The sequence below is a fragment of the Nycticebus coucang genome, chromosome 4 (assembly GCF_027406575.1).
Source record: "Nycticebus coucang isolate mNycCou1 chromosome 4, mNycCou1.pri, whole genome shotgun sequence".
Lineage (NCBI taxonomy): Eukaryota > Metazoa > Chordata > Mammalia > Primates > Lorisidae > Nycticebus > Nycticebus coucang.
The window spans coordinates 27103993-27129704 of record NC_069783.1 but is presented as its reverse complement, the minus strand read 5'-3'; the positions used below and the strand labels follow the sequence as shown (position 1 = coordinate 27129704).

The 25712-nt window shown below is 40.6% G+C and overlaps 1 protein-coding gene and 1 non-coding gene across 2 annotated transcripts in view; both read right to left on the bottom strand.

Moving 5' to 3' along the window:
• The window catches only part of WDR43 (WD repeat domain 43), a 50068-nt gene extending 24587 nt beyond the window's left edge, over positions 1-25481 (bottom strand). The window contains exons 1-7 of the mRNA XM_053588572.1: positions 25216-25481; positions 16220-16357; positions 12720-12841; positions 6470-6590; positions 4827-4966; positions 4248-4350; positions 1780-1844 (exon numbers count right to left, since the gene is read on the bottom strand). Of these exons, the coding sequence (XP_053444547.1) occupies positions 1780-1844; positions 4248-4350; positions 4827-4966; positions 6470-6590; positions 12720-12841; positions 16220-16357; positions 25216-25440 (914 nt within the window). The 5' untranslated portion in view covers positions 25441-25481. The remainder of the gene's footprint in view (positions 1-1779; positions 1845-4247; positions 4351-4826; positions 4967-6469; positions 6591-12719; positions 12842-16219; positions 16358-25215) is intronic.
• LOC128585224 (small nucleolar RNA SNORD53/SNORD92) lies at positions 5270-5354 on the bottom strand. Its single transcript, XR_008379948.1, has one exon. It is a non-coding gene; the product is annotated as a small nucleolar RNA SNORD53/SNORD92 (small nucleolar RNA).
• Positions 25482-25712: the final 231 nt, after the last annotated feature.

The following is a 25712-nucleotide window of genomic DNA, read 5'->3' as shown; positions in this document are numbered from 1 at the left end:
CTATCCCCACCAACACTCAAAACTCACCACCAAAATGGCCTTGAGACCCACCTGCCCCTCAAACCCATTTTGTCAGGACCCAAGAAAAAGACCCAAGTTCCCAAATGATCTCTCACCACCCTGAGCTTCAGTTCCCCCACCCCTATGGTTCTGTATGTGCCTTCTGCCGCCAGCCCAATCTCCAGTTGCTACCAATCCCCAAAAGCCTCACCACAACCCCTGGAACTTTCCAGCAGGAAAGTTGTGTCTTCCACGTCTCTCTCAGGGCACTCTGCTCCTTCTTGCTCTATTCTGCAGCACTGCCCATTTGTAGCTGTTTTCTATCCCACACCCTTTGTGCCATGGGCATTAGACATGATTTAAAGTGCTCTCCTTGTCCTTCACTCACAATTCAAGACAACAGTCTGTCTCTATTTTGTCATCAAAGCCTCTGAACTACTGTCACTCAAATACTGGCTATTTCTGTAGCCTGCTACCATCCAGTGATCTCTCTTGGTCACTCCCCTACATTTCTTAAAGATTTCAGTGGCTCCCAGTCATCCTTTCCAACACTATTCCTAATGAACTCCTTCCTTGGTGGTTTCCATATCTAGCATCCAGGTTGATGGATTCTTCTGATGCTCCGGTCTCTCAGTTCCTACCTTCAGTGATCATACCTTTCACTGTACTTCAGCCACATAATCCTCCCGTCCTAGATATCTTTTGCCTCATATTCCCAGTAAGTGTACATACTTGATAATCCCTATTTTAAGCACCCCAATATCCCTATCTTTCCAACTTGCCCCTTCTAGCATGTTGACCCTACAATTATCTCTAGATCCAGGACTTGGGGTCTTTTGGGCCTTTACCCCTTTTAGTCTATTCTCAGCAAGTCAGATAGAGTGAATGCCCTAAAACTGAGATCCAAGCCCTTCAACACCCTGCTTGAAATACTTCACTGGCTCACCACTGCCCAAAAAGAAACATCCAAGCCCTCATCCCTGCTTGCTACCTCCAGGTTTCAAGTATACCTTCTATGTACATTTATCACTATGGAAATAAAATCCTCAAATTTTATATATAAAATGTTAAATTCACTCTAGGAGTAGAACTCAATGGAGTGAGACTCAGATATTATAATCAAGTGTCTGCGCATCATAAATGTTTTATAAATAAGCACATATTACTTTCCTGATTTGTTTAAATTTAAATTCCTATACTAATATTTTAAAAGAATCATTTTAAAGTTTAATGCAATTGTGCAATAACTGAGTTTCAGATAATTATGGCGCAGTTTAGCAAACTTCTTATAAAAAAGGCTAGATAGTAAATATTTCCTAGTTTTCAGGCCACGTATGGTCTCTATTGAATCTGGCCTGCCAGCCAAAGTTTGCGGACCCCTGCTCCATGACTACTACACAACCTACCAGCAATCCTCCCCTGTCTACCAGAAGAATGCTGTCAAGAGGGAACTAACGACAGAAATAAGGGATCGCCAAAATTTACAAGCAAATCTCTCCAACTGAACCACTTTATTTTGAAATTTATCATTAGATAAATGTATCATTTACTAAGAATAAGATAAAAATCCACTCTCACAATCACAAATATATAAAGAAATAGCCTATGACTCCAAAACTATGAGCTCTCATTGGGCATGTGTGAAGTCACATGGATAAAGGAGAATGCATTCAAAACAATCTAAAAGAATAATAATAAGATACAAAGAATAATGAGGTAGGAGTATGACAAAGTAAAAAAAAGATAAATAAATTTATAACTTGAAAAATTCTTACTTACCCATTTAATATGTGTTCAAAAAGATGGACTTGACCATCTTTGCAAACAACAGCTAACTTGACCGGCTAAAAGAAAAAAGTAACGATTAATTATAATAGATAATATGCTTCAGTCCCCAATCTAACTTATGAAAACTCAACTCTCCTCACCACCCTTTAAATAACCAGACAGAAAGTTAGGAGAACAAGGACACTTTTGGAAATAATTACCTCTGACAAAATAACAATTAATGTGGTTATCATCAAGGTTTGAAATAAAATGCTTAGGCCAAGAAGACGATATAGTTAAAGAGAATGAATGGAACCTCATTAGAATTAGATGTATAAAGTCACTACCAAGCACAGAGGCTGGTAACATAAAAGGGACATGCCCCATGTGTCTGAGCACTCAGGACTGCTGAAAATGCCATTTTGCAGGGGTAGCTGAGAAGGCACTGGGGCGGAGTTCTAAGTCATCATGGCCTCAATTCCTTCTCTGCCTTTGTTTTGATGCTTCTATCCATGACACTCTTGCTGCGAGCCTCTCTACAGCTCTACTTCTTAAAGTTCTGAAATTTTCATAAAGAGGGAGCTTAAATGAATACTAAGCACTTCCCAAATGTTGCTATCTCTGGTAATAAATGCAACAGAACTCGGGAAGTAATCAACATATAGGGAGAAAATAAATATGTAAGATGTTCTAAGACTAACTTTGCATTGTGAAAACAGTGAAAATTTTAAGACATTTACTGGTGTATTTAAAGATAAGCCAAATATTCTGCAATATCTTCTTCACAGTTTTGTTTTAGAATTTTAAGTTATTACTGCAACCACAATTTTATACCAAGCGCCAGAATTAGAACATGGCTTTCTAATCCATCATTCCTGGTTTAATATCTTAAACTTTAGTAACTTTTTTAAAAAGCCCTGCATCCCTTTATTTTATTATCAATAATTTTAAGCACAATGCCAATTATCCAAGATAAACTGAATTAAATCTAAAATCTAAAAGTAGTATCAGAATTCAGTCAGAAAAAGACAAAGTGAACACTCAATTCATTCTCTACATTAGACTAGGGCCAAGTTTTACTACTCAAAGAAAGTCAGTTTTCTTCTACAAATTACTTACATTTAGATTTAAAGAACCTACCTCTAAAAATCACACAAACACAAATACACAAAGTTTAACCTTTTTAGGAAGCCACTTCAACCTAACCGAACTCTGCATTTAGTGGTTTTGTAGACAAATACTAACATGCTTCTCACTTCATCAGTTTTCTATGACAAGAACATCTGACCGTGAGATAGTGCACTGATCACCAGCCTACCCCAGAACAATTAACTTCAAAAAGCATTTAAGTATCATTGTGGTTAAAGCCTAGGATCCCTACTAAAGTTTTCTAAAAATACTCATATATCTCATTTCTACCGAATGTAGATGCCTTAACAACAAAAATTCTTATAAGGTATCACTAATCTAATTGTCAGAGCCCCCGACTTCAAATAAAGTCAGATTTGTTAGCTACAGAATCAATATCTAAACCAGAATGTTATGATTTTTTTAAACCAATACTTTTTCCACTATAACCCTTATTAAAAAATATTTAAAAATGTTTGAAATTGTAAATCCTCGTTAGAGGTTTGTGTAACATAGGTATTTCAAAACCTACAATGTATTAAAAGTGAAACATCCTTAGCTTTCATTAAAGAAGCAGGGTTCTGTGCAAATCAAAAATCCTATATAGCTTTAGTCAAACAGAAACATCAAGTACTTCAATGACATCAGGTTTATTTCATAATTAAGATGTATTAATATCAATCCCTAATTTTTATATGAAAAATTAAGTATTTTTAAAAATAGAAAACAAGAGCATGTTCCTCTAATAACAAAATACACCTTAGTTAGAAACTACAAAAGATGTTATAACCAAAAACATGCATCTTAGCCAGGCGCAGTGGCTCACATCTGTAATCCCAGAACTCTGGGAGGCTCACAGGTTCAAGACAAGCCTGAGCAAGTGTTAGACCCCACCTCTAAAATCTAGCCAGGCATTGTGGTGGGCACCTGTAGTCCCCACTACTTGGGAGGCTGAGACAAGAGAATCGCTTGAGCCTAAGAGTTTCAGGTTGCTGTGACCTATGACGCCAGAGCACTCTACAGAGGGCGACAAAGTGAAACCATCTCAAAAAAAAAAAAGCGTCTGATAGAGAAATCATACATATACTCCTATTAACAAAACCCACCTCAATAACTTAATTCCCAAAATGAATTCCAAAATGTACTCATTTTATATACAAAATTTTCCCTTCCCCTCTTAAGAGCTTATCAGTGATTTCAATTATTTCCAACAGTCTAAAGATTTTTCAATACATTTTGTTACTCCCATGTGTCTTTCTCCTCTTTCCCAAGTCATTAAATCATTAAAACCTAGATTTTAAAAAATAAAATTATAAAATTCAAAAATTGTCAAAAAAAATCAAGGCACTTACCTCTTCTTTGTTTTCTGACAAAGTCAAGTCAATACCGACAGGTTCGTCTGTAACTGTGAAAGACATCACTGCATTCTTTTCTTTGTTTTCTGATCGGATCTGCCTAAATAACAAAACCAGCAATTAGACAGTAAGACAGATTTAATTTTTTTTTTTTTTTTAAGGCAAACACCTAATGGGTGGGTGGATCACAGTATTCAACTCCCCTTGGCTTTTTCATCTTCTGAAAGCTCAATAAGTTGACTGAAGGAAGCACTCTTCTCACTACCATGTAACATTGTTGCTTAAGAAAAGAGAAAGCATTACACATTTGTAGCAAATTTAAATAATGAGTAATATAAAACATCCTCTATTCTTTTTCACTAGCATAGAGGAGACCATAATGTAATACACTCTTAAATTTTTCTTATAAAGATCTCTTTTTAGGCAGGCTCAATTCTTTATTATAAGTCAATATAAATCCAATGTTAAATACAATAAAGCAAGGCCCATACTCAGCATCTGGATTCACAACACAGGCTGTGACAGATTCTTTCAAAACAAAGAAAGCTACCTTCCAAATCCAAAAGAACTACATACCAGACATTAATTAACCGGTCATGTACTGCTCCAGATAAGAAATAAAGACCTGTAATCCCATCAAAAGGTTGGCTCTCATTAGGAGGTCTGATGGTAGTGAACCTAAGTGATGAAACTGGCGTTGCATGTCCTGTAAAGTGCTAGAGAAAGTTAAATCTCAGTTAGAAGAGTATGGATTCAAAGCAGTGACAAAAATTAGCAGTCCGTATAAATCATGCACAAGCCATATGAAAGCAGAGCTCCATGATGAAGTAACAATTAAATTTACCTCTAAGCAAGTAAGGTTACTTATGCTATCATCCTTCATTCTTAAAAAATCTTTCTGAAAATACTGCAAATTAAGATGCCCCTTCTAACTTCCATGACCCTACCACCCCATACCTATGTTTCTTCCATTTTTGAAATAAAGATTCACTCAATTCTATCCATTTTAAGGGTGGTGGGTGCTCAGACACAGCCAAGGAATTGTAGGTCCTCATTGCACTCTCAGTGAGTCGAAACCACAATTTTAAGGCATCATCACAGCACCAAATGTTCAGTAACCCCTCAGCATAACTATTTTTTCTTCCTCAAAAAAAGAAAAAATACTAAATATCCACTGTTAAATACTATAGACAAAATGATAGATGCAAGGTAAAAAAACAAAATTACCATAATCATTGCACAGTAGATTTTTTTAATCAAAAATCCTTTTTAAAAAAGCATTTTGTTCTATTTTATTTTTTTCTAAAACACAATAGGTAGACATGTCTAACCTATTTGACAACAATAAATCTGATTTGGAGGTTATTTTTTGTCATCAATTCTACTATATGATGTACTTGAAAATACAGAATTTGTATTCTTAAAACATTAATATCCAGGCCAGGCATGGTGGCTCATGCCTATAGTCCCTGCGCTGTGGAAGGCCAAGGCAGGTGGACTGCCTGAGCTCGGAGGTTCAAGACCAGTATGGGCAGGAGTGAGCCAGAGTGAAACCCTGTGTCTACTAACATCAAAAACAGCCGGGCGTTGTGGTGGGCGTCTGTAATCCCAGCTACTGGGGAGGCAAAGGTAAAGAGAATTGCCAAAGGAAGAAGAGTAAAAAAAAAAAAAAAAAGAAAAAAGAAAAGAAAAGAAACAAAAAAACTTCAAACGAAGAAGAATGAACAAGCAAGCTAAAATTAAAAAAAAATTTTTTTTAATTAAAAATAAAAACAATAATATCCTGACCAGGCATCATGGCTCACACCTATAATCCCAGTTTAAGAGGCCAAGAAAGGAAGAATACCTGAGCCTAGGAGTTTAAGACCACCTGGACAATATAACAAGACCCCATTTTTAAAGGAAAAAAAATTTTTTTAAATTAGCCAGGCCTGATGGAACACAACTGTAGTCCTAGTTACTCACGAAGCTGAGCCAGCAGGATCACTTAAACCCAGGGATCAAGACTGCAGTAAGCTATAGATCATTCCAATACACTCCAGCCCAGGAGAAAGACCAAGACCTCATTCTTTAAAAAAACAAACAAACACAGCCCTGGCCAACTGCAACAAAAACAAACAAACAAACAAAAAACCCACAATATTCTATGGCTCAAACTTCTGCCTTTCTCCACACATACTCAATGACTGGTATGCTTACAAATAATTTGATTCACTCACTCGGTAGACTTCTTTGGTCTCCAAAACCCATAGCTTTATTGTTCGACCAGCTGAAAGCAGCATCTTTCCATCTGGGCTGATACACAGGGAACTGACACTGCTATTGTCACCTTTCCATTTGCTGTATTGTGGAAGAGAATCAAAAGCATATCAATTAATGGGGGGAAACTTTACTCACAGCATAAGATTGAATAACAAAACAAATCAAGCATTAAAAATACCACCTAGGGGGCAGCGCCTGTGGCTCAGTGAGTAGGGCACTGGCCCCCTATACCGAGGCTGGCAGGTTCAAACCTGGCCCCGGCCAAACTGCAACAACAACAAAAAAAATAGCCGGGTGTTGTGGCAGGCACCTGTAATCCCAGCTACTTGGGAAGGTGAGGCAAGAGAATCACCTAAGCCCAAGAGCTGGAGGTTGCTGTGAGCTGTGATGCCATAGCACTCTACCAGCTGAGACAAAGTGTCTCAAAAAAAAACCACCTAAGGTCCTATGCCAACTGCATTCCCCAAAGCCTACATCAGATAACCCCTAGACATGCCCCTGCAGGGATGCCTCATTCACAGGACTCCCTAAAACAGTCTGACCTCCCTTGGGCAGGCACAAGATAAAGATTCTCTAGAGGTATCACACAACATGGGTGAGTTATAAGAAGGTAAAACAGGTAGTTGTATTACCATTATCCTATGACTTTATAAAGATGGACATTGTTGATGTCCAGGAGAAGTACACACTGGCTGGACCGCCATGAGTCCATCCTATCCCTATAGCACAATGCCTGTTTCTCTGTAAGGCTGGTCTTTACACACAAATGATTTCCTGAGCTGCAGCCCAAAACGTTGTTTTTATCCCAAATTTATAGTGATGGGGCCAGGCATGGTAGCTCACACCAGTAATCCTAGCACTCTGGGAGGCCAAGGAGGGTGGACTGCCTGAGCTCTTGAGTTCGAGACCAGCCTGAGCAAGAGTGAGACCCTGCCTCTAAAAAAAATGGCTAAGCGTTGTGGCCAACACCTATAGTCTCAGCTACTTGGGAAGCTGAGGCAACAGGATCACTTGAGCCCAAACGTTTGAGGTTGCTGTGAGCTATGACATCATAGCACTCTACCCAGGACAATAAAGTGACACTGTCAAAAACAAAAACAAACCCACAGCAATGAACCCCATATGACAGGTAAAATAAATTAGGTACATATGATTGCTTTCCAATACCTCAAATACGATTAGAAGCATGAGTCTTTGCAGTTTGTTACACACATTAACGCTTTTCTTTTTCTTTTTTTTCTTTCTTTTTTTTTTGTAGAGACAGAGTCTCACTTTATCGCCCTCAGTAGAGTGCCGTGGAGTCACACAGCTCACAGCAACCTCCAACTCCTGGGCTTCTCTTGCCTCAGCCTCCCGAATAGCTGGAATTACAGGCGCCCGTCACAACGCCCGGCCATTTTTTGGTTGCAGTTTGGCGGGGGTTGAGTTTGAACCCACGGGGGTTGAGTTTGAACCCACACTTGGTATATGAGGCTGGCACCCTCCCTACTGAGCCACAGGTGCACCCCACACTAATGCTTTTATGGGCAACAGGAAACTTGGTTATTTATTCACTTATAAAATCAAGAAATAATATTAAGAAATAATCTTATTACCAAGAGTGGTGAATTCTAAAGGAGATGAAAATGTGTTGTTCTGTCAATCATATTGGAGTATGTCAAATTCAGTCAATTGGAAAAACAAAAAAGATGAGGACATTATGCCATACACATATAAAAAATTATTACTTGATTAAAAGGTATTAAAAGAAAACACCAGGATGTTTTTACTGATATAATCTTGGGGTAGAAAAGGCCTTCCAAAGTAATTATTAACCAGAAATAAAGGAAAAGATGACCTGATTTAATTACACAAAACTTCTATGCCAAAAATAAGTCATAGAATTAAGATAAAATAGGTTAAAAGCGAATATCAGGGCGGCACCTGTGGCTCAGTCAGTAAGGCGCCGGCCCCATGTACCGAGAGTGGCGGGTTCAAATCCGGCCCCAGCTGAACTGCAACAAAAAAATAGCCGGGCGTTGTGGCGGGCGCCTGTAGTCCCAGCTACTTGGGAGGCTGAGGCAAGAGAATCACTTAAGCCCAGGTGTTGGAGGTTGCTGTGAGCTGTGTGATGCCACGGCACTCTACCGAGGGCCATAAAGTAAGACTCTCTACAAAAAAAAAAAAAAAAGCGAATATCAAAAATATGTATTACTAACAAAAAATTAATACTCAGACATAAATAACTCCTGTATCTCAGTAAGAAAAAAATAGATCAAAAAGAAAATAGACAAAGGATATAAACAGGCAATTCATAGAAATACAAATTCTTGATGAACATGAAACACTCAACTTACTAGTAATCAAAGAAATGCAGCAATAATGTATGAGAGAACCTTTAGTTTACCCTCACTGGCTTCTAAAACTTTTGCCAATTTCTCATCAACTCCCACAATTTCAGTGCTCATTTACAATATATATTCAATATACGTTCACTAGGTTAATACATACTAAAAAAGACATGATCACAAACTTGCCTTGAGGAAGCTGACAAGCTTCCTTAAATCTACTTCCCTTTCAGTACTGAAAATGCCATGAGAGGCTAATACCTTCTTTATATCCTCCCCAAACACCCACCCCCAACCTCCCTAAGAACTTTGCAACTCAGGCAGAATATAGCATCATCCAGGAACCTATTAGAATTACAGGCTCTCAAGCTCCAACCCAGCTGGAGCTACTAAGCGCTGTGAGTTATGACACCACAGCACTCTACCCAGCTCTGTAAAAACAAGTAATATTTAGACACATTAAAGTTTTTAAAGCACTGAAGTAGAAAACTCCTCTCCGGGAAATGTGTCTGGTCGCAGCAGAACAAACCGCACATACTGACACTTCCAGGGTTCCCAGTCACTAAAAATAAAGCTCCAAAACTGAAAAGGCACATTGTGACACCTGTGCCATCCAATCAGCTTTTTTTTTTTTTTTTTTTTTTTTTTTTTTTGTGGCTTTTTTTTTTTTGGCTGGGGCTGGGTTTGAACCCGCCACCTCCGGCATATGGGTCTGGCGCCCTACTCACTGAGCCACAGGCGCCGCCCCCAATCAGCTTTTTAATGCTTTCGTTTTCAAATAAAACAGGCAGCCGAAGGCCTCCAATAATTTGAAGAATGCCTTTAACGTACCAGAGACCAAATCAAACAAACCAAAACATCTCAATAGACATGATGTAAGAAACAAGACTCCTATATTTATCTTCAGAATTAGAAGAAACACGCTGCAATTAAAAAAAGAGAGAAAACAAAAAATAGCTCCTAGAAGTTAAAAATATGACAAGAAGGGCGGCGCCTGTGGCTCAGTGAGTAGGGCGCCAGCCCCATATACAGAGGGTGACGGGTTCAAACCCAGCCCCGGCCAAACTGCAACAAAAAAATAGCCGGGCGTTGTGACGGGCGCCTGTAGTCCCAGCTGCTCGGGAGGCTGAGGCAGAAGAATCGCCTAAGCCCAGGAGTTGGAGGTTGCTATGAGCTGGGTGATGCCACGGCACTCTACCGAGGGCCATAAAGTGAGACTCTGTCTCTACAAAAAAAAAAAAAAAAAAAAAAAAAAACCCACTGACGACCAAACAAAAATCTCTTATACCCTTTCTCAGGAAGTTACCTGCTGATACACTCCACCAAAAAGGAGGGACTACACCAACAAAGAAAATGGAATCCAGGAAACAGAGGCTCCATCAGACAAGAGAAATTTTCAGTATGATGGGGGGAAAAAATCCCAGGACAACTGCTCTTCAGCAGAGCTTGGAAGGCAGGAAAGTCCTCTAAGAAATAAATAAAACTGATTAACTGATATATCTAGAAATAACTGATTGAACCTGAGAAAAATGACTGCAAAAATAAAAATGTTTTTAAAATAATATCTCCTCTACTAAAAAATGAGAATGAACTAATGATAGCTATGTAAAAAAAAAACTAACAAATGAAAAATAATGAGCCCCAAGGAAAGCAAAATGTTGTACCAAAAAAAAAAACAGAACTTAGCCGGGCGTTGTGGCAGGAGCCTGTAGTCCCAGTTACTCGGGAGGCTGAGGCAAGAGAATCACTTCAGCCCAGGAGTTGGAGGTTGCTGTGAGCTGTGTGAGGCCACGGCACTCTACCGAGGGCCATAAAGTGAGACTCTGTCTCTACAAAAAAAAAAAAAAAAGAACACTCTGAGGCTCAGCTGTCATAAACAATAAATATTGCTTAATCAAAAACTGTGGTAACAACTTTGGGAGAACTAGGAGGAGAGAAAGGAGGATGAGAGCTAAATCCTCATCCTCCAAAGTAGGAAATAATCGATAGACAGGATCTAAAATAGAAAGTAAACCAAGGACAAAGCTAGAAACACTATTCTTTTGGGAAAATAGTTTAGTGGATGAGAGGCCAGGCCTTTATTTAACCTGTTTCACAACTGGAAAATGGGAACAGAGCCCACTTCACAGGGTCATAATTAAATACAGACATATTGACAATAAGCTGAGCAGTGCCTTGAATATTATTAGTCTCTATGTGAAAGACTTAACTGTGAACCTTCATCCAGAAAACACTAACACAGGTATACCCCAGACCCATGGATCAGAATCTCTGCAGGTTATTTCTGCCAGGTCACCAGTGTGGAAACCACCACCTGCTGCAGGTTTTATGGAGCATAAACACTTACCTCTAGTCTGATGATGTACTCATCTGCACCTCTGGCCCCAAACTTTCCCTGAAATTCTAAGCCTCCGTCACCCTCCACTCCCCACCCCACCCCCACCTCTGCTAGGTCTTGTCTTTAGCATAATGTCATTTCAAATTCAACTTGTCTAAAAAACATGAAAACCATTTCCCTCTCTGATCACCATTTCTATTACCTGGAGGTAACTTCTGTCCTCTAGCAAACATTATTTCCTAGTATGCCCCTCCTCTCAATTAGTTTACTCACCAACTTAAGCTAAAAAACTTAGTACTTACCTTTAACTCCTTTCAATTACTCAATGCCCCTCCTCCACCCCACCCATGCATCCTTGTTTGGTATCATTTCCATTCTAATGTTCCACTATTATCTCACAACCAGATTATAGTAACAGTCTCCTCACTGGCATCTCTACCTAATGCATTATTACGGTTCACATGACACTGACCTGCAGTGGCTCTCTCTCACTTACCAGACAGAATCTAAACTTCTAACAAGTATCTTTAAGAATAGTAGAAAAACACAGTACCAGAACTCAAAAGAACAAGATTAGAATCCCTTCTCTGCCACTTATTAGCTTGGGGATCATGAGCAGCATCATCTTCTTCAGAGTCCCTACCTACACAGTAAAATACGTATCCAGTAGTCCACGCTTATTAAGAATCTACTATACAGCCAATCACAGGAATAGGCGCTTGAACATAACAGTTTATCTGTGATTTTTACCTATGACTATTAAGGCCTGGCTCCTAAGAGACTTTGGCCCATATCACCTACCATCCATTATCCTTCGTAATACCCCCTTCCCTCTCAAATGAGTTCACTCACTAGAAGTACATCTTTCACTTTCCTGTCTCCTAGCCTTTGCTCCTGCCATCTCCCCACCTTCCTTTCTGGACCCTTGAAAGGATTTTCCCATCCTTCTCTATTCAACTTTTACCTAACCTAGAAGATTAACTGAAAGCCCTTCTCTTCCTCCACACCTCTCCAATACTACCATACTTATCTGACAAGTAATCACGTTACTTCATGACATCTCTTATACAGTTACTTTATACTTGTACCATTTTTAGCTTTTACATACTAAAATCTCACATGCCAGTAGCGCCTATAGCTCAGTGAGTAGGGTGCCAGCCACATACATGGAGGCTGGCAGGTTCAAACCCAGCCCAGACCACCTAACCAACAATGACAACTGCAACAAAAAAATAGCTGGGCATTGTGGCGGGTGCCTGTAGTCTCAGGTACTTGGGAGGCTGAGACAAGAGAATCACTTACGACCAAGAGTTTGAGGTTGCTGTGAGCTGTGACACAACAGCACTCTACCAAGGGGAAGAAAGTGAGACTCTGTCTCAAAAAAATAAAAATAAAAAAATAAAAGATCCCTAAGAACGGAGTCAAAAACCTTATTTTGTCTATACAGCCCACATGTCAAGCGTGATTTGTCCAACTCTGCTCCATTTCCAAGCAGTAACTGAGTCACCCCTCCAATACGACAGAGCCCTCAATGTTACTCACCACTTTACTTTGCATGTCTGTACATTCCATTCCACAATATGTTTATCATCTGAACAACTATATAAACAGCCACTATCTTGATGCCACTGCAAACAATTGACTCTGTTGTCATGTCCACCACTCTGCAGATTAAAAAAAAAGATTAAAGAAAAATAAAACTTCCTTTCTAGAATAGAATAATATGAACCCTAGAGTAATTACTTAATAGTTAACTAAAATGTTAAGCTGTAACCTACATTTATCCATTTTATTTTTTCAGCTTCAAAAACAAGATATGCCAGTTAGATCTTCAAATCTTTCCTTTCTCCTCTGTTAAGGGAAAAAAAAAAAAACCTACTTTCACCTGGCGACTGTGGCCCAGTAGTTACAGCACCAGCCACATACACTGAGACTGGCAGGTTCAAACTCAGCCCGGGCCAGCTAAACAATGATAACTACAACAAAAACTAGCCAGGCGTTGTGGCAGGCGCCTGTAGTCCCAGCTACTTGGGAGGCTAAAGCAACAGAATCACTTAAGCCCAAGAGTATGAGGTCGCTGTAAGCTGTAACGCCACAGCACTCTACTGAGGGTGACATAGTGAGACTGTCTCAAAAAAAAAAAAACCTACTTCTATACCTTAAGTCAAAGTATGACAGAATACCCTATTAACAGTGACAAAACACAGGGTTTAGAATCAACACTTAGCGTAAAAAGCAAGTATAGTTAAAATTATCCTGGAAGAATCCCACTTAAAAAAGTACCAAAACTATCTCTTAAAAAAGAGATCACTGTTGGGCGGCGCCTGTGGCTCAGTGAGTAGGGCGCCGGCCCCATATGCCGAGGGTGGCGGGTTCGGACCCAGCCCCGGCCAAACTGCAACAGAAAAATAGCCGGGCGTTGTGGCGGGCGCCTGTAGTCCCAGCTACTTGGGAGGCTGAGACAAGAGAATCGCTTAAGCCCAGGAGTTGGAGGTTGCTGTGAGCCGTGTGATGCCACGGCACTCTACCCGAGGGCGGTACAGTGAGACTCTGTCTCCACAAAAAAAAAAAAAAAAAAAAAGAGATCACTGTTACTTCAAGTTAACACTAAATGTCTCCTTGTGTTTGGAGCACACCATATAAACAAGACGTTAAACACACACAGCATCCCACGATGCCTGCTCACTCAGGGGCATGAAGGAAGAGAGAGATTCACTGCGAAGAGAATGTCTCACAAGCATTTCAGGCCAAACTCACTTAGCAGAGTGTGACACTCTTTCTACCTGAATTCACATAAAGGAAATACACTATGAAACACCACTACCTATCTAAGCTAACAATAAAAGTAATTACTCAAAATCACTGAAGCTACTTCAAAATAAGATTGCTCCCACTTCAAAAGAAAAATATTTTAAAATGTTAAGTTCAGTTACTTTCTTCGCTTATCCGCTCTCTACTCAAAGAACTAAGTCCTATATTACACGTGAAGAATTAAAGGATACAGGGCAGCGCTTGTGGCTCCAGGAGCAGGGCACTGGCCCCATATACTGGATGGAGGTGGCAGGTTCAAACCCGGCCCCAGCCAAAAAAAAAAAAAAATTAAAGGATATAAACAGTTAATTCCATAGAAAGAACTTAGCAAAAAAATTAAATATTCAACCTTGTTAGTAATCAAAAACAAAACAAAACAAAGTAGCATGTTTTAGTCTGTTCATCTAGTAATTAGATCTGCATAAGATAATGCCCATGCTGACAGGGTTATGATAAAAGTGACAGGACAATATACTGCTAGGGCAGTGAAAATTAGCATGCCCTTTGGGAAAGCAACTTGGCAATGTGTCCCTTATTCATTCAACAAACATTTACTTCGTATCACTTACAGTCCAGGAACTTTCAATACATTAATAATATTATATCTAAGTCCCAATCAAGTCATGTGAAGTAGGTTGTTTAAGACCCATTTAAGACTTGAGAAGTTAAACTATTTATCCATGATCACATACTAACAGAATTCAACCTCCAGACAGAATAGCTCCAAAGCCAGGTCCCTTTCTACTTCACCATACTATCCCAACACCACCCAGACCCTCTTGGCTCCTTTTTGATAAATTCATTGTAGAAGCAGTTCCAGGCTCAATCAGCATCATGCCTGCCAGCCACAGTAGCTGAGCAGCTAACCACTGGCCACAAAGGACTGATCAAATCAAAGGACGGGCTGCTGACTGTAACAGAACTAAGAGCTCGCCTGAGGACCACACCAGACTTAAAGGAGGGGAGAGTAAAGGGAGAGTCCCTTTGTGTTGTATGGATCTCCATACTTTTAGTTTTTTTAGTTGTATGTTTTGCCTATCATCTTTAATATTAGAACCGATTACTAAATAGATTTAAAATTTTATGCTTAGCTTGGGGGTTTTTCATTGACATTGCTATTTTAATGAGATATGCAGTAGTGGCAATAACACAGCTGCTCATCTTCCTTCACTGCTTGTATTGTAATTTAATGAAAAAATCAGGATACAAAAATCAAAACAGATGAACAGAAGCCAAGTATATTTTTAAATATATGTATAAAGCAAAGAAATACAGAAACATTAACATTAATTCTTGGTGACAGAATTTAGGTATAAAGTTTTTTTCCTTTTCAACTTGATGTAGCTCCAAATTTTCTAAGGATAAAGGTAGTTCCAAATTTTCTGAGTAGATGTTATTTAAAATAGAAAACTTGTTTTATTTATACATACAAAAAGCATCCCTATACGCATATACAGGAGTTCAGTGAACAGCAAAAATACACTGCAATAGATACTGTCTGCACAAATTATGCCAGTGAAGTTACTATCTTCCAGTATCAAATCTACCCTTCCATACTCTGGCCTCTGCTTTACCAAATGGATCCATAAACTCTACCAATAGGGGGTGCTAGAAGGAGACACACCTGGAGGGAGGACAAAGGTAGGACTTGTTCCCTGGGGTCTCCCTTGTTTGCCATCACTTTGTTTCTTCACCAGTGATGGGAACAGCGGGAGCTAAACCCAATATGCAATTTTTCCAACACTGGGAGAACCAACCAGTCTCATCACCTCCCTTCAGAGACACCAGCTCTAGGCAGCTGGAGCCCCTCTTCAGCTTGAGGTCTAGACCTCATGCCCTTGGGGCCACTCCTCTATAAGAGACAACAGCAACAACAGTAGCACCTGTTCCCAGAAGATCTGTTTCAGCAATAATTCTAGCTGCCTCCTTTATTCCCTTAATCCAAGAGGTGGTGAGCTGCTTCCTGCAGTTGCTAACTGTGATACCTTAAACACTCTTAACCCTTTCTTATCTTAAACCTAGTTAATAATGCCTCGTTCTCTAAGGAAGGACTCTGTTACCTATCACAGCTTTTATCAAATATCACTATTCAGCTCTCTAAATGCAGAAAGGACAGAACACTGCCCCTACAAAGATCCCATCACACACCTAAAAGTTATTTTCTTTTTAATTTCTATAATCACTTTCCCTCTCATACCACTTTTACATAATAAATATATATACACACTTACTATTAATTTACTGTGTAATTCTCCTTTTACTGTACTGTATAATAAAATGCTACCAACTGCTGTTCCAAGAGCCAACAGATCAATCTGGTCACTTGTTCCTATAGCTTCTGATTTCCTTTTTTTCCTTTGGGGACTTTCCTGTAAAAAAAAAAGAAAAGAAAAACATTTCTATTTAATATTTCAAACACTAAAACATCATTAATACACAAATACAAAAGCCCATGACTATAACAGAACTAAGAGCTCGCCTGAGGACCACACCAGAAAGCCCACCAGCCCAAAAAGATACTTTAAAAGAGGGCAGGGGGGAAGAAGATCAAGTGATTTTTTTTTCTTATTACTTTTTAAAAAAATAATCCCTCCAATAGAAGGGGAAGCTCATACTTCTGTCTTCCTGCCTCCAACCCTCCAGAAGAAACGCAGCAGATAGGAAAACTTAATATTTCTGGGTATTCACCTACCTGGGCCAAGTAACCTCAGTGCTGTTTCCACTGCTCTGAAACTGACCACCCGTCCTGAGAGGTGCAACCCAAGTGAAATCTCCATACCCCAAGCAAAGAGACAAATATACCCAAGGATCTATGAATCCATAAATCCACACCCAAGTAGCGAATTCTTCTCTCCCCACCCCCAATATTTCCTCAAATTCTAGCTTAGCTTTCAGGAAAAGGGACTCAAACATTTTTATATTTATAACTACACATTAACTTCCATTTGAGTCAACAAATAGTTTGAACTATAACAGAAGCTCAGAGCACAAGCTAGTGAAGTTGTTCCAATGACTGGTCAAACACTAGTCTGGGAGTTCTGTAGCAGCCCGCCGTATAGCCTATGGCTAGGAGAGAGAGTTATTAGAAATACCTGTGTAGCACAATAATGGAACACCTTGGTGGAAAGGGCATGGAGAGGGATTTAGCGCTCCTAACAAGCATGAGAGCTCGCGAGATGAGAGCAGTGGTGAATTGGCGGTCTCTACACCTGTGGTGTTGAGAGCCACAAGATCAGCCTTAAATTAGGCTGGAGGAGAGGGCAGTCCAGAGCATGCGCATTCTATCACGGACTCGCTTACTCTGACTCTGACTCTGCCTCCTCTCCTGCCTGCAGAACGCCAGCACGGGGTGTCTCTGCTGAAGATTCCCAAGCTCTGCTAAAGACTAAGAGCTATCTACTCTAAGACTGCTTTACTCTCACTAAGACACTCTCTCTTTCTCTCTAGCTAAAGTAGATAGCCCTCATGCACCTAACAGACCTGAGCAAGGTAACTTAGCTGTCCACGCCCAGAACCTAGTTAAGCGGGGCCCAAGACCTGGCCAGTCATGGGCCCTGACAAGTGGTGTCAGAAGTGAAGTGTGACAGAGTTCCATGCTAGCTTGGTGATTCTAATAACTTAAGAGGCCCAAGTTTCTCTCTAGTGGCAAATACCACAAGAATTCTTTGATTTACTTCAGAAGTGATGTAACAGCTCATGTCTGTTAAGACTACTACATCAGAGTTTATAATGCTGGAAAAAAAAAAAAAAATTTTTTTTTTTTTTTTTTTTTTTAGACATGAGTCTCAAGCTATCGCCCTGGGTAGTGCTGTAGAGTCATAGCTCACAGCAACCTCTAACTCAGGCTCAATTGTTCTATTTTTAGTAGAGACAGGGTCTCGCTTTTGCACAGGCTGGTCTGGAACTTGTAAGCTCAAGCAATCCACCTGTCTTGGCCTCGCAGACTGCTAGAATTACAGGCGTGAGCCACTGAATCTGACCTGAAATTTTCTTATTTTAGAACTTCTCTTTCATGTGTGGGGTTTTTTATTAGAGTTCACCAGCCTTTATGTTTTAGCATTCTTTTAGTGTAAAACAAACCAATATGATAGAAAGGAGAACATTTTCTTAATCGTATAGGATCTTAGCAGCACCCAAAAAGGGGAGGAGCCCGGAATACATAAAAATCTGCATAATCCAAGAACCACCAATGACAACAATGTTACCAGTGCATAAAGAGTATCAGAAAAAGCATTTTCCTTTGTTTTTTTTTTTTCATTTAGTTATCTCAGGGAAGATGTCACATTTGAAGAGTTCAATTCATTGCACACACTTTGACGAAAAGCAAAATGATTATAACTTCTTGCTTAAAGAAAAAATACACATTTTGTAAATACTTAGAAATGTGCCTACATGAATAAACCCAAAAGAGCAGTTACAATTAAAAGCCAAAGTATAAAGAGTCAGATGGTCTCTTTAGTAACATTTAATTTGCTTGAAACATTGAAACCTTAGCATTAGCAGTGTCCTCCACTCCACCTTCAATTATTACATGAATTTCTAAAGCTACCAGTAAATGATCCCAGAGGGCAAATATGACTTCTGTATAAGGTTATAAACACAAATACCTATTTCAAGGAAGGACTGTGCAGGGGAGGGGCAGGGGACTACATGTATGTTAGCCCACTACTACGTAATGAGAAAATTCTTTCCAAGATTTCACGAAATATTTCTTCTATTTATGGGTTTCCCAAATCAAACCAAAATTATCTACACTGAAGTTTCTTAATGTGTGAAACAAAGGCTGGTCCAAATAGAAATATGCTTCACTGCAGATTTTAATTTATATCAAAAGCACAAAGAATTCTACAAATTAAACATTAACATAACCAAAACCTTAAATTTTCTTATCTGCAACATCTCTATATTTTTTGTAGAAGCAAGTGGAGGCAGGTGGAAGGAAGATCCACAGGATTTATGCCCAAATTTAAGGATCACTGGTCTAAATCTGAATAATAATTCAATCACAAAGAACTCTTGACTCATATGTTTTTCAGAACTGGCTGGTCCTTTTAAAAATAACTTCTCATTCGGCAGGATAAGCATGTCCAAACAGGTAACACATCATCCAGATCATAAGTTTATATAACCAATGTACACTTTAACAAAATCTAGTATATTAAGTTTTATGCCCTACCAAATATTTCTGAAACCAAAAGTTCAGTACTGATTATAGATTAGGACACACCCTTTACTATCTGAACATGTCGTTTCTGAAACTCAAAAACTTCAAAAACTCCCCAGAGAAGAATATATCAGTATAAACAACTCTACGGCATTCAAAAGCATCCACAATTTGCCTTTAACCCACCTTTCCCAGCCCCTCTCCAATTCCACCCTCACATTAACACTACTGAAAAACCCCCATTTACTCATTTTGTTTGCTTTTCCCTTCTCTTGGAAGGGGATTTTTCCTACTCATCTCAGTTTTTATTATTTAAAAATCCTATCCATGCTTTAAGGCCCACCTCAAATATCTCCTCCACAGAAACTTCTCTCTCTTAAGGCACAAGAAGTCATACTCCACATTACAGAAATGGTAAATCTGAATCTGAATTGTCTTTATCTCTTCTTTTACATCTTAGCCATACTCACTTTTGTCCTACTGAAGCTCCTTTGTACAATGTTATGTGCACCAATGACCCTACATGTAAATATACAAAGTAATAAAAAAAGGCAGACTAAAAATTCAGTTCACATATTTGTAACTGGAAAAATCTCACTTGCTGAAGGCACCAGGAGTGAATACCAAAAGGATGCAATTTCTTAGTCTAAGGAGTCTTTTCCAACATCAAGGGCAGATTGAACCAAGCAATAAACACAAAAACCCATCTGATAAAACTTATCAGCCTGTGATCCAGAAGATAAAGTCTGAATGGCCTATGTGCAAGACATACAAAAGTTAAGAACTATACAGATGAGGTGAAAACAGGAAAAAAAAAGCATACCCAAGTGATGAAAAGTCTGAATTTGGTAAGTAATTAAGCAATGACATTTTAGAATGAGTTCCCACAGTAAGAAGCGTTTACCTAGAGACCATGTACACACCCATAATAATATATGCACAGATAAACAAATCAAGTTTCACACACACACAAAAAAAATACCATGTGTAATTGATATTTTCCATTCTATGTTATTTTTAAATGCCATCACACTCACTAATCTTTTCACAATCCATTAATGGATCAAAATCTACTTTTGAAAAATACTGACCTCTACACACTGAAAATTATACCCAAGTTTTTAAGCTTCATTCTGCAATTAGCCTCCTATTCCATTTCTTGGCCCATCTTACTGCCACTTACTCTGCCGTGTGTGGAAGTTTCATGGATAACAATGACAAAATGTGTGCTTTTTACATAAAATTATAAAACAACCAAATTCTAACACACAGAAACTTATATTACTGCCAAATTGGGTCTAATCTACAAACTTTATTTGGAAGTTCAAATATTGGTGAGCTCTCAAGACAGAGCATTGGACAGGAACACATCTAAATTGTGCTACAACTTTTAAGGGATGGCAATGTGGATGCTCAGTTCAGATTTTTCCTAGAAACATCCTTAACGCTACCAGGCTTATCTGAAATGCCATGTGCTTCATTAAACTCGTACTAATCTGAATAGTCATTTTAACTGCACTGACAGCAAAGCAACATAAACACATTTACTGTGATAGCCAATCGTAGACCAGGTCTCCAGGCCTTGACAGCAGTTAGGGAAAAGTGGAAAAATCTGAGAAGGTAAGGGGTCAATGAAATAGTAGGGTCAGTACCTAGACTAAGCCACCCACTTACTGAGTGGCTTGGGAATTTAATATTTTAGCCTCAGTTTACACACATAAATCTAAGGAACTCTAAAAATAGCATCCATCTAGAGTTCATTAATCTGGTTTTTTGCATTTTCCTAGAATATTTTCTTGTCATCATTAGAGGTCCCCTTACCCCACTCTCTATCAACCAAATGCTCAACTATATGACATGTACAAAAACCCTTTCAAAACTAACGTGGCAGGGCGGTACCTGTGGCTCAAGGAGGGGGCACCGGCCCCATATACCAGAGGCGGTGGGTTCAACCCCAGCCCCAGACAAAAACTGCAAAAAAAAAAAAAAAAGCTAACATTGCATAAATGCCAAGTATTGTAATCATTCTGTGACCAAAAACAAAAAGCACAATCTAATTTTTCTAAACACTTATAAACCACTACACTTAATTCCTGTTATCCCAAGAAACCCAGCATTAACTAATCTTTCTTCATTAATAAGTTATCACCATACTCTTACGAACGGACTTACATTGGAGAATGCACCATTAAATGATAAAGTAAGTCCAGACTCATTAATTCATACAATAGTAACGGCTGACATTTACGGAGCACTTACTACATACCAGGGCATCCTACAGCAGTCACATACAGTGCCTAATTTAACCATCTGAGAATCTTTGAAAGGTGGGTGGCATTATCTCAATTTCATGTTAGAGAATATTGTATGTCATATGCCAGGACCTTGACAAAATGCTTGGAGCATGGACTTCAGAATAACATCCTTTTAACATCTCAAAATGTTTAATATGATAAAAGCATGTTAAAACTTAAGCGCCAGAGGGCGGCGCCTGTGGCTCAGTGAGCAGGGCACCGGCCCCATATGCAGAGGGTGGAGGGCTCAAACCCAGCCCCGGCCAAAATGCAACCAAAAAAAAAAAATAGCCGGGCGTTGTGGCGGGCGCCTGTAGTCCCAGCTGCTCAGGAGGCTGAGGCAAGAGAATCGCGTAAGCCCAAGAGTTAGAGGTTGCTGTGAGCCGTGTGACGCCACGGCACTCTACCCTGGCACTCTACCCGAGGGCGGTATAGTGAGACTCTGTCTCTACAAAAAAAAAACTTAAGCGCCAGGAATTTAGCACAGGGACCTAGGAACAGAAGTTAAAGCAGCTACTACAAATGCTTCTTATTTTTTTACTTTTAAAAATCATGTGACTTTTACCACACCATAATATATGTACAAGTTTATTATACATAATAATAAAACTGTCTCTCCCTAATTTTCAAGTAAAATTGATGTTCCCAGAGAACAAGTCCCCTAGATAAGAGACTGGATGCCTCTACATTTCTTCCACATTTCAGTTCTGTGACTAAAGACTGAAGGTTTCAAAGCAAGGATATTAAAAAAAGGAAGATGACTGGGGGCAACCATGCTAAGGGTGCTGGACCAGGAATCAGGGTACCTTGACTCTAATGGCCATACTCTTACTAGGTTACTACTAGGCTTTGATCAAGTCATTTACCTTTCCTTAGCTCTGATTCTCAATCAGTTTTTTTAAAGCAGAATTTCAGGACACTTCATACTTGTGAATCTAAAAAGAGAGAGTGCAGGTAAAAAAACATTGAAACCTATAAAAACCTTTGTTTTGTTTGATATAGCCCAACTCTCACTTGTCAATGAAGTCCCCAAAGTTAAAGCAACTTGCACAACATAAAAACAAGTTTGAGGTAAATCCTGGTTAAGAAATGAATCCAGTTATTTTTCTTTCTTTTTTTTTTTTTGTAGAGACAGAGTCTCACCGTACCGCCCTCGGGTAGAGTGCCATGGCGTCACACGGCTCACAGCAACCTCTAACTCTTGGGCTTACGCGATTCTCTTGCCTCAGCCTCCCGAGCAGCTGGGACTACAGGCGCCCGCCACAACGCCCAGCTATTTTTTTGTTGCAGTTTGGCCGGGGCTGGGTTTGAACCCGCCACCCTTGGCATATGGGGCCGGCGCCCTACTCACTGAGCTACAGGCGCCTCCCAATGTATCATACTGTTTTATATAATCCATAACTATGACTTTTAACTTGAGACTTGAAAAATGTTTCATTCTTGAACAATGTAACTGAAAGTCAACAGAAAAGGCTCAGAGCCTGTAGCTCAGCAGCTAGGGCGCCAGCCACGTACACCAGAGTTACTTCAGAGTTACTTCGTTCGAATCCAGCCCAGGCCCGCCAAAAAACAATGACAACTACAACCAAAAAATAGCCGGGCGTTGTGGCAGGCACATGTAGTCCCAGCTACTTGGCAGGTTGAAGCAAGAGAATCGCTTAAGCCCAAGAGTTTGAGGTTGCTGTGAGCTGTAACTTCACGGCGACATAGTGAGACTCTGTCTCCCAAAAAAAAAGTCAACAGGGGCAGTGCCTGTGGCTCAGTGAGGTGGATAGGGCACTGGCCTCATATATCAAGGGTGGCAGGTTCGAACCAGGCGCTGGCCAAACTGCAACAAAAAATAGCTGGGCATTGTGGTGGACGCCTGTGGTCCCAGCTACTCAGGTGGCTGAGACAAGAGAACTGCCTAAGCCCAGGAGTTGGAGGTGGCTGTGAGCTGTGTCACCACAGCACTCTACAGAGGGCTATAAAGTGAAACTCTGTCTCAAAAAAAAAAAAAAAAGTCAACAGAAAAGCAAAGTGGAGACAAGTTTTTGTCAACCTAACAATAACTATTTGTTGTGTATAACCAAGAACTGAGCTATAAAGATCTGAGTTCCAATCCTGGTTCCATTTTTGACTTTATACAAGTTGCTTAGTTTTCCAGAGTTTCTGTCTCTTCTCAGACAAGGCAGGAAGTTCCTAATCAACCTTACAGGACTAACCATGCAAATTTAAGACATTAATAGTAACACTTAACATTTTAACCTAATTCTTTGTACCTCCGATGAATTACAAATAAAAAAAAAAAACACTTAACATTTACATACAGAAAGACTACTGTAAGTGCTTTCTGCATCATTAAATATATTAATCTTCACAACCACTCCTGAAGGAGGTACCATTATCTCCATTTTGTAAATGAGGAACGGGGCAGAATTCTATGAAACAGAACCTGGATTCAAACGTAGGTAGTGCAACTTGGGTCCATGCACCCACTTGCTATTGCTCTGTATTTCTACTCCTGTATTATAACTGTACAGGACTATTTAACACAAACAGAAAACAACTTTGAAAACAAAAAATATACAGAGGGCTGTAATTTAAACAACTCTGATCAGTATTTTTACAAGTCCAAGTTTTGTGACTTAGAAGCCTAGATAGGTTTCTTTTATTAAACAGGAAAAACTATGAAAATGTAACTGAAAATCTGAAAAATATCTAAATATACTCACCCAAAGCATAGCAAGTTGGATGTATTCCTTATTTTAACACAAAAACTTCAGCAGAAATCTCCACAGATTAGTCAGATGGAATAAGATCTATTCTAAATATGAGGTTCTTAAGTTTTGCTCATAGCTACAGCTCAAGGCTGCACATCTTAGGACACCAGAGGCTTCCAAATCACATTGGAGTGAATTGATTTGGCTATTCTCTAACTGCAGTAAACACGTGCGTGATGAGTTTAGAGATGTAGTCGAGTGACTCAACAGTGACTGGCCAGAGAGTGGTCCCTAACGTTGAAAAGCTTTCCCTATCCGGGCTGTGTCCCATCTAGGAGAAACGTCGCCTGGACACTCATTATCACAGTAAGTCCAGGTACTTTCTTCACTTTACCTCCATACCCCAATGCAGACTTCAAACTTGGGGGGGGGGGGGAGGTTTGAAATGTGAGAGCCAAGCAAAAGTTTAAAAAATAAGGAGATTCAAAATGCTGAGAATGCAAAGGAGCCCAGGAAAGTTTAAAGTCTCAACAGTGAAAGTGCCACGACGTGGACGTGGAAGAGAACACGTGGTGAACCGGCACCCAAGGGGGGGGGGGGGTAGTGTCCGGAAGCAAGTACAGACTTGTTCAGTCCAACTGCCCACGACAAGGCCCATGCGCTGGTTCAGAGACCAAGAACAGGAGAGATCCAAGACGGGGCTCTGTCAAAACCCAAGGCACGAATAAACGCAAAACGCGGCCTGGCAGAAGGAAGCCGCCCCTCGGAGCCCCGGGGGCTCGGCGAACATGGCGGCCTGGAGACAACGGGGCGCACACCGCATGGAACCCGCCAGTAGGGCTCAGGTCCACGGTCGGCCAGATCGAACTGCGGCCTCTCACTGTCCTCACGACAGGCCGCACCCCGGGCTGGCAGCATGGGCCCACTTAACACCAACGCAGCGCTCCGTGCCTCCTCGCCCGTGCAGCCGCGGGCCACGCGCGTGCGGGACCACACGCCACGCAGCCGTGGGGGCGCCAAGGCCAAGCCTAGGCAGGCGCCCACCCCCGCCGTCCCGCTCGCTTTACCTTGGCCTGCAGCCGCGCTGGCGCCCAGGCCAGACAGGTGCAGGTACCGCTGAGGTGCGCGGAAGGCACGTATTCCTGGTGCAGCCGGTTGTTAGCTGTCTCCCAGACTCGCAGATGACCGTCGGTAGACGCCAAAGCGAAGTAGGCCTGGCTGTGCGGGGAAAAGGCGCAGGGAACCCCCGCCGGGGCCAGGGGGTCGCAGCTACCGCCACCACCCGCCGCCATTGCTGCTCCGGCTCCGCGGCAGCCACGTGTTCCCCCGTGCGCAGGCGCCCCGGCGCGGGGCGGAGCCTGGAGGAAGGAAGCGGGGCGGAGAGAGCGCCGGGAGCAGAGGCGGGGCTGTTCCCGACGCGAGCGAGTTGGGCGGGCCCAGCCGCTGGATGGTGGCCGGTTGGGGCCTCAGGCAGACTGTGACATGTGTAGACGCCAGCTAGAGCTGTTCCTTTAAAAAAAAAAAAAAAAAGAAAGAAAAGAAATACTTTTTTTTTCTTTTGAAA